The sequence below is a fragment of the Malania oleifera genome, chromosome 5 (genome assembly GCF_029873635.1).
Source record: "Malania oleifera isolate guangnan ecotype guangnan chromosome 5, ASM2987363v1, whole genome shotgun sequence".
In the NCBI taxonomy this organism is placed as follows: domain Eukaryota; kingdom Viridiplantae; phylum Streptophyta; class Magnoliopsida; order Santalales; family Ximeniaceae; genus Malania; species Malania oleifera.
Genome location: NC_080421.1, coordinates 92,865,931 through 92,876,349, shown reverse-complemented (window position 1 = coordinate 92,876,349; position 10,419 = coordinate 92,865,931). Strand labels below are relative to the sequence as shown.

General features: G+C 34.0%; 1 protein-coding gene across 3 annotated transcripts in view; it reads right to left on the bottom strand.

The window, feature by feature from the left end:
* Positions 1-8,315: 8,315 nt before the first annotated feature.
* LOC131156370 (uncharacterized) overlaps positions 8,316-10,419 on the bottom strand; it is a 47,074-nt gene continuing 44,970 nt past the window's right edge. For 2 of the 3 annotated variants that reach the window (XM_058110001.1, XM_058110000.1), the window contains one exon: positions 8,316-8,731. In XM_058110001.1, the coding sequence (XP_057965984.1) occupies positions 8,571-8,731 (161 nt within the window). In that variant the 3' untranslated portion in view covers positions 8,316-8,570. The remainder of the gene's footprint in view (positions 8,732-10,419) is intronic. The other variant, XR_009136978.1, reaches the window with a different exon arrangement.

The following is a 10,419-nucleotide window of genomic DNA, read 5'->3' as shown; positions in this document are numbered from 1 at the left end:
TAGATCTCGCCTCCAGAAAATATAATGAAATTTGCAGACACAAAAGAATGAGTAGCACTTGAATCAAATAAAAAAATAACATGGCATGATAAAACAGTAAGGGTACCTATCACGACGTATGCGGCAATCTTAGCGTCTCCTGGCGTCAGAGCATAAACCCTCGCTAGCGCTACATTCCTCTGATAACCTCCCCAAGGCGCCTGGTATCCTCCCCTGAACTGTCTGGAAGTAGGAGCGGTACCAATTGGTGTAGGACAATCTCGTGCCAGATGCCCTGATCCTCCAAAATGATAACATACACCTCTCCCTGCTCGGCACTCCCCTGTATGCCTTTTTCCATATATTTGACATACAGGGTAGGTCTGCTCACCCTGACCCTCACGGCCCCCAGTCTCCAGCCTCTGACATCTGCCATAGTTTCCTCTTCTCCACTGATCCCGACCAAAGCCCTTCTAGAAGCTTGAAGGTGTGGATCTCTTCTTCTGTGCTTGCTCCTCTGCACTCATCCGCTCACCAGCCTCAGCCAAAGCTGCTTTATCGACCAACTTAGCAAAATCCTGTATTTTCAATACCATAACTTGCCTATAGATCTTACGTCTCAAACCTCTTTCAAACTGTCTTGCCTTCTTTGCTTCATCGGGTATAAATGGGGCGAAGCGGGGCAAATCGATAAACCTCGCCGCATATTGCTGAACTAACCGCTATCCCTGCTTTAGATTCAAGAAATCCTCTACTTTGGCCTCCCTCATAGTGGTTGGGAAATATCTGTCTAAGAACAAATCCATAAAATGGCACCAAGTCATTCCTATAGGCACCGCCCTTTGATTCTCCAGTAATTTTATCGCAGTTCACCATCTCTCAACCTCCCCTATCAGTTTATAGGTGGCGTATAAAATCCTCTGCTCTTCAATGCACTGCAGCACCGCCAAAACCTTCTCTATTTCCTACATCTAATTCTCGGCGATTGCAGGATCAAATCCTCCTGAAAATACAGGAGGATTCATCTTAGTGAACTTCTCTATTGTGCACCCATGAATTGCAGATGAGCCTCCTTATTCTCTGGAGCTCCATGCAATCTCAACCATGACCTGCTGAGCTACACTGTGTAATATAGCATCCGGATCACCTCCGCCTACACCCGAAGGTCCAGCTCCATCACTGCAACTCGCATAAGCACTACTACCTCCAGGATCCATCCTAAAACAAAACAAAAACATGGCTTAGAAACTCTGTCCTTATAATTTATGTATCTAACCCAAAACTCATATTATCCCTCTATCTTAACAATCCTATCTTAATTCAAGATTTAGTCTTACACTTTAGAAACACAACCCGGCAATAGTTTACTATGAATTTCTTGAAATCGTCACCTCAAGAAAGACACAAAATCCACCACAGAAGTCCTGTCTCTAAATTGCAAAACAAAACCCCAAATCCTTTTCCTATACTCTGGTATTGTTTTCACTGAACTCTAAAGTCTACAGAACCTAACAACCTAGACTCTGATACCAAACTGTAACGACCTGCCTATTTTACCATATATTACTTTTTTATAAAATAAATACTCATAGTAACTCTAACACCTACTAAATTGAAATAATCATGATCAACCTGGACCCATAGGTACCAAGGATAAACTTGTCATTTAGCTCTGATACCTAAGCAGCAAGAAATATGAATTACAAACGTGTCATCCAACCAACCACAATACCAGAGTTCTACTAAATCTGTTATATATACAATCATCCACCAAAAGACCAAAAAGTAATCTAGGGTCATTTCTAAAAAATAAATCTAACCCTAGCTCAACAATTCACCCTTCTAATAGGGTAGCACGGTCGGATTCTACTGTGCAGAGCTCTATCTGCTCATCTACCTGGATTTCCTAAAATGTTTGAAATGTTGGGGTGAGACACCTCCCAATAAGGGAAATAAACTAACATTAGTGTATGACATCATGAGCATATTCGTGTTATATACATATAAACAGTATAATAAGCATATTTAGTAAAATCTATCTGTAGCAAAACTGAGTAAAACATGATTTGTCATATCATAATAAGGCATATTAGATTTATGTACATGAAAATCGTCTTATATAACTGTACAATACTGAAATAACACCCACGATGGATAGTTAGTTGATGTCATGTTTTATCCCCACATGACTAGGTTGTGCAGCCCGAAGGCGGGACCTAGCAATTGCTAGCCGACCATGCTAGATCAAACATAAGTCTATAAGTACGATGGGTCTGCCCCTCCTGGTCCCAGACTGCCAAGGGAACAACTCCACTCTACACTGAAGCCACATCGACTGTCATCTCCCACACTACTGATCGTGTGGAAGCACTATTATAATTCTAAACATATAGTTACGTACCATGCTCCTGAAAACTAAACTAAACCATATCATCCGAGTTCTGATAACATATAATATGTTTCATATACTGAACATAACTATTTCGTATTTCATAGTAATATCTGACATGATAATATTTCATGAATTCTGTCTAATCATATATGATTATGGCATTTGCGCTAACATGAATCATGGCATTCGCGTCGGCATAACATAACATGAATCACGACATCTACGCCGGCATATCATAATATACTGAACATGATTTCTCTGTACTGTTAACCATTATATTCATAAAATCATGGTTCCTGTATTGTTTTATAATTACCCAGAAAACTATCATATCATGCTTGATCTGGGAAAAAACATATTATTCTGATATACATGATTACGTGGAAATTTAAACTCATGTCACACAGAAATGGGTAACATTCTAAATATAAAATTTGTTCCAAAATCATAATTTTTTATAATATATGTTTAAATCATATTCTTGTTCATAACAGTATTTCCCAAACATAATTCTATAATTTACATATTTTCCTAAAATTTAATACTGTAAAATAATAATAATTTGATGAAAAATTCTCACTTAGTTTATCCCCTTACCTAACTTACTGAGAAGCCCACATAACATCCAATCCTACACCTGCAATGTTCCTAGCACAACACCCTAAAATTCACATTTTCCCCTAATCAACTTCAGTATTATCCATCTAATACCTTTCCTTAGCCCAGAAATACCAAATACCTTAGTAAATATTAAAATAATCAACTTACCCAAATTTTGGGATGACGCCCAAGTTGGCCTAACCAACGATCTACTCCTACAGAAATGAAGAGAAACTTCCCAGGAGTAGCATGGCGGCTTTGGATCGTTGATCCAGCGAAGATCCGAGCCAAAAAGTTGGAGAGAAGGTGAGGAGGACGTATTTCCTAGAGAGAGAAACCCTACATGCAAAAATTCTTCATTGCAAGCCCAAGTTTAGCATATTTATAAAGTGTAGACTCATCAACGAGCGCAAGAAGGAGGTTCATCGATGAGCACTTACTCCTCATCAACGAATTTCAGGCCTTGAAACCCCTCTCTTGGTAATTCCTCGTCAACGAGATGCATGCCCCCGTCGACGATCCCAATAAGCGTGTTTGTCGACGAACACGTTGCGCTCGTCGACGAGACCCTACAGAAATTCCCTAGAATTTCCTTTTTTCTTATTATTTAATTACTATAATTCTTTGGGTCTCTATAGTTCAGGACTCATCTAGTATTTTTAAAAAGTTTAAGTAAAGTTAATAAAAAATAAACCCTATTTTACCTCGATAAAAATTAGGCAACTCGAGAGTTTTCGGTCGACCATATTTTAAGTTTGGTCGACCATATCACAAAGTTTGGTCGACCGTGGCATTTTTGAACTGAGGTTTTGGTCGACCATATTTAGGCGATTTTGGACCTTTCGAGGTTCGGTCGACTAGGTCAGATTTTAACTAAGGGTTCGGTCGACCAGAGCGTTGGGAATCACCCACGTGTCAATTCGATTGACCATACAGTTCAAGTTCATTTTAAAATTGCAGACCGAATAGTCAACAAGTTGACTCTAGGAGGTTCGGTCGACCAAAGCTTCTATGTAGGTTCTGGTTCGGTCGACCGAGCACACTTAGGTTGTGCATTTGAGTCCTGATTTTGAATAATAATTTCCCTTGATAGCATATATGAAAATGGGGACTAACATAAGTGCTAGTGCAAGGACCTAGGGTCAGTCTACGGCCTAAACTTTTTAATTTAGCCTAAAAACCTAGCGTCGGTCGACCGAAGTCTTTTCTATGGTCATTGATTTCCCTATGGTCATTTGATCTTATAATCCTACCATGCATGTCATGCATTAACTATTACAGACCAAGGATTATAACAAACCCAAAAAAATATAACGCAATACAATACAACTTAAAAGAAAAGTGAAAGAACTTTATGCTTTGCTACTTTGCTATAGCATGGATTGTGCTCGTTTAAGTGCTTCTCGGCTTCCATTTCTTATCTATCATCCATGCTTAGAAAATTAAACATGTTCATACACTTAGCACACAGATGAGATATTAGGTTTGTCATGATCAAAACAAGAGACGGACTAAAAAATTCAATAGTTTTGCGCATGGTTAATAGTGATGAGAGACCATCAATGGGTTATCTTTTTTAGGGAATTAAAAGAGCAAAAACAACGATAAAAAAGACATTTAGTGGGACAAAAAAAGAGCTTATAAACCATTTTTGAAAATTATTTAGGAGAGGTGGGTATCAGCTTTGTCATATAATTCATGTTAGTGGATGGTTGCTTAATCTAGCTTGATTTTACTATTTTGTTCCTAGAGAGATAAGACTTCATTATTGTGCTAAACTTATCAAAGTTATAGTAAAATTCTATGGTAATGATGTGCACCTTCAAGTTCAATGTACAAATGAAACCTCTTTATACATGGAAGAGAGGGATACTTTTGGTACATCTATTGCCATTACTTCTCGTAAACATACATCTCTTAGTAATTTTCATTTTTGCTCTTTAATTTTGAATAATGGTTTGTGGAATATATTTTCTTATATTAATATTATTTAATGATAGATTTATGGTGGCAAGTTCATGGATCTTGTGCTCGACTTGTGTGAAAATTGACCAATTTAATTTTAAGTCAAATCACCACTTCTTTTAGATGTGAGCGTAATTGGTTTGCCTTAGAATAATTTAATACCAAGAGAAGAAATAGATTAGAACATTCCAGGCTCAATGATCTTGTCTATGATTTTGCTAAGTATAAGATATAAATGTGTAATTCTAAGGGGCTTGAAGCTTTTAAATATTGGATTGTAAACTTGTAATATTGTAATGTTGCATGACTATTTTATGTAACAATATGTAATGCTTATTTGAAATTTGAAGTACTAAACTTTGAATTAGATGATGAAGAGTCTAGACTTTATTGTGCATTCTTGTATCATATTATATGTTTGAACCTAAATTTTATTTTGATTGATATTTTGAAGATGAAGGTCACTATGATCTTATTTGAATTTGAGAGATAAATATTAAGTATATACGACGTAATTCATAGATATCTTCTACTTTTATTAGTTATAATTATATATATAAACATATATTATGGCATCACACTGACATCACCAGTTCAACTATTGATCAGACTAGTTTAACTGATCTGGCAGCCTTTCCGAGTTGACCACTGATTCGATTTTCAAAGACATGATTCTTAATTTTCTTCTAAAAAATCTAGAAATATTGAGTTTGACTATGCGTCAAGAAGTGATTGTTTGCTATTTAATATGCCTAAAGGATCATTAGGAGCTTAGACACATTTTTTAATTGCTTAGTGTTCAAGGATAGGGGATGGTTGTGCTTATTAGTTCTTTATATATCTAATTTCCTGTAGAGAGATAAATCATGGTATACTAGGTGTACATGACTTTAAACCTTGCACCACCAAATTGTGTTCCATTTTGACTTTCCAATTCAACAAAATCCTAAATTTTAATTGTCAATAATGAAAAAATAAAAAAATAGAAGACTTTTAAGCTCAGTTCAAAGAGTTTAGTGAATTAGCCATAATATGTTTTTTTTTTCCCTTAGTATTTTGTTGACTTTGACTAAAACATATTGTCACAACTTTGTATCTTACTTTCTAATTCACAAAATATTGAAATAATATTTAAATTACCCAATAAAGTGGTTCAAACTTAAATTAAAATATTAATTGTTATATTAATGTAGAATTCACTCGTAGACATTTTATTTGGAAGTTAATTGTTTCAACCATTTTATGTTGTTGTTTATAATTTTCTTAATTATCTAATTAAACTAGAATATTGTATTGCTATATTAATGTAGAATTCAATCGTGTCAAGTAGACTTGTTACTTGGAAGTTAATTGTTTTAACCATTTTATGTTATTATTTAGAGGTTTCTTATTAACCTTTCATTATTATCTATTTGTATTTTAATATTGTACAAATAGAACACAAGTAAAATTTAAGGTTACGTTTGTTTTGTAAAATCCATAATGAGGAGTAGATAAGGAAAAATTATTCTCAAATTTTACGATATGAATTTCTATTACTTTTTTATTACATGTTAGATGAAATAGAAAGGAATATACAAGAAATAACTATTATCTCTGGTCAATGAATGATCTCTGGTCCCCATGTCCTGTTTATGCGCTTTCATTGACTAATCTGAATTTGATTCTCTCTTCTTCTCATTTTCTTTGTGTTTTTTCTAGCTCCATTTCCCCAATAGGCTAATACAGTCTATTATCTGCTTCAGATAAAAAAATATTTATGTTTTTTTTAAGATTTAATAAAAACAAAATGAGGAGTGCTTTTCTTTTAAAAAAATTAAGGAAAAAATAAAATATATAAATTATTTTTTAAACGGATCACCCGCTTACAGCTCGTTTATTAAACGGACAAGTTTTGGTTCATATATTAGTCACTCGTTATTAAAAAGGTTAATCTGAACCCAAACCCATTTAACCCTTACCCGTTTATGATCTGTCCAAACTTGACCCATTAACCCATTTGCCACCCCTATGAATGATTTTCTTCTCATTTTAAACGAATTTAATATTCATTCTCTTCTTAGGTTTATAATTTTAGTTTATGTTTACTTTTAAAAGTTTGACTCACTTTTTAAGTAATTAGCATGAGTTTCCAAAAAAGAAAAAATTATTTACTTATTATAAGAAAAATCATACTTACATGTCCCTTAAATTTCATTTAGTTGCCATTTTCATTCCTTAAATTTAAACTATATGAAAATTTGATCTAAAAATTTCATACTCAGCCTAATTTAAGCCCGATTGTTGATCGCAATTAATTTTTTTTTCAGCTAATATGTGTACAAATGTACATAACCACATTCATATACACACATATATATTATATATGTGGAGCGTAAAGATTTTTGCGTTCAAATGTCAATCTATTTAAAATAAATATCAAATGTACTTTTAGCTCATTTTTGTTAAACTTAAAAATTTTAAGAGATGTTATGCCTTATTACTTTTTCAAAAATAAGATAATACTTCAAATCTTGAATTTGACTATAAGGAATGAATATATTCGCAGTAAGTTAGCTATAACTCCTATAAAAAATAAGAGAACGGTGGAACGACTCTGATAATTTGATCACTTGTAATGTAGGTCACATAGAAGGGGGAGGAATAAACATAAATTAACTTGAAATGAGATAATAAGTAAGAATTTAATAGCCCTGAATATATTAAAAGAAATAATATATAATCACATAAATTAACAAAAAATGATTCATATAACTGACTCGGGCTAAATGAAACTTAAGACTTGATTTTATTATTGTTGTTGTTGTATTCTACCATACCATATTATGTTCAAATTCATACAAATTCAATTAAAACCTACAATCTAAATTTTGTCATGACAAAATATAACAATGTACAGACCAATTTCTCTATTCGTATTTTCATATATAATCTAAATATATAAAATTCTCACCACTTACTAATGGTGCATTTTGAAAATATATTTAAGACTTCAGATTTATATTTATATAAATTTGATCCAAAGTCAAAAAGACTTAAAATAAATTTAGAAGCACAAATTTTGATTTTTAAATTTAAAATTGTGCAGATTTAGACGAACCTTCACTACATTTGGGAGCCTTGGATTTAAATTTACATAGATTTGATATTTTGTTCAAATCCACAAATCTAAATCTAAGACATCTTCCAAACACAGCAAAGGTATAAAAATTGTATTGAGGTAATATTTTTTTTAAGTTTGGATTTGGATTTATGTAAATTTAAACAAATCATAATATAAAATTATATTAAATTTTTACAAAATCCAAACAGACCAGTGTTTCGAAATCTATTTCTCCCAGACACTATTTTTATTTTGAAGACATGGACTACTGCAAAATAACCTCCCAAACACTACCTTAGTGTTGACTTTTATTGAAATGTACACCAAGCGTTAAGATCCTCTTGGTTAACACCTCACCAATCACCATCATATGTCAGACTCATGTTTCAATTAAAAAAAGAATCTGCCCTGTCTGGACCGTTAACCTACTAGCACATCTATTTCAGTGACTATTAGCATACAAGAGATGACAGGATATCCTTCTACCTCCCCCTGCGGGAGAAACTAAGCAGTATAAATTAAATATTGATCTCAGGGACAAGGGTTTGGAAACCTTGCGTGAACCTTGTCAATGTCTTCTATTATTTCTGGCGTGAGTTCAACTTTGCTTGCATTGATAACTTCTCTGAGCTGCCATGACTTGGTTGCTCCAAAAACTGCACTGCCAACAAGAGGGTGCCTCAAGACAAAGGCTGTGAGTAAGAAAAAGAAAATGCAGAATCAGTACATAAAATTGGGGTGTGGGGGAGGGGGGGGTGCGGTGGTGGAAGAAATCCAATCAACCAAAGATCCAAGAACACAGCCTGAGGATCACCATTTACAAAGAACAAGAATAAAAATAAAAATACTGCAGATGCTTAGCATTGAAGACCCTGTATGAATTCCATTAAGCAATTAAAGCTAATGATACTGGATTTATAGTTTCACAACCCTAGTATAACAAGCCTAAAAGTATAAACATTCACAGAAAGCTCCTAAGGTGGAGTCAAGAATTATGATTAGAGGCAGCAGGAGATTAATATTAAATATACAAAAACATTAAATAAATTGCACATTCATATATAAAATATTAATATAAAACCGGTTTCTATTGGAAACAATAAGAAAAGTTTCAAACCTAAATAAAACGAACAAAAAGAAAATGATTTTTCACCCAAAGAAAGATGACTTAAATTTATATTACACATTTACAACAGTGACTCAAATTTCAATTTTAATATTGATACAAGGGAATAAGCTTGTTTTGAGGGCATCACAATGATAGCAAAGTAGAAAAATCTTACATTGTTTTATATTTTCATATGGGGCCAAATCATAAATTCTAGCTTTGACAATTTTTTTTTTATGATCATCATAGGTGTACATCATAAATTGGTCAGGACTGGACACTGGGTTTTATTAATCATGATCAATTGTAGCTTCAAAAATTGCTTCTCTCTTTTGTCCTTTTCTCAGCTGGCTGGGTTTCAGACTGGCTAAATTGTGTTCATCAGTTTCTTCATCATCAATGAGATTGGGTTCAATTTTGCAAGGCATATTTCTAATCCATCAGATATTGGTCTAATTCAATGAAAGTTATGGCAGTACGCTCTGGTTCAAGCTTTGGATGTTTTCTTGTGGCAAGCTTCTCAGAATTCAAATTTCTGAAAATATTCTCTTAGCTGCAACTGGGCATTCTTTGTTTTGTTTGTAAGAGATTAGCACTCAGTTCAACTGGGAATCCTCGTGTTTGCTCTGGTGTTGTCATTCTTATAAGTTTTAGGGGGCCTTCACTGTCAGGGTATTCTCTGCCTAGGGTGTTATTCTTCCATCTTTAATTCTTCACCCTTAAGGTGTACTATGGTTTAATTTTGACCAATACCGAGAATTGAACCAACCAAGATTGTTTTTGGAAATAACAAACCTTACCAAATTGAAACCAGTTTCTTCACATTATTATCAATTTACTCACTTCACTGGTTCAATTCAGTTTTTAACCGCTTTTAAGCTTTTTTCGAAAACCCACTTCCCTAAAAATTTTAAAGCAAAGGACGTTTAGCACAATCCTATTTAGTCAGGCAAACATATCAGGAGGTCCATCCAAGCCCATTTCATAAGGCAGCCATTTGAGCACGTTCAGAAGGCATGCGGGTGATGAATGAAAGGTAGGTTGCGTAAAGGGGCAATGGGTTTTCAGTTTTATAATTTGGTGGGAGGCTGACATTCTCCATCATTTCCTATGCAGGATAGAACTCTCCCAACTGTGTGTTGGAATGTTTTCTAAAATATAAGATTTTAGTACTTAGCACTTTACACGCTTGCATCGTTGTGAGATCGTGACCATTGATCATAATCAGATGGTTAAAAACTAATCTTATATTTTTTAAGATCAAGTGGCTCG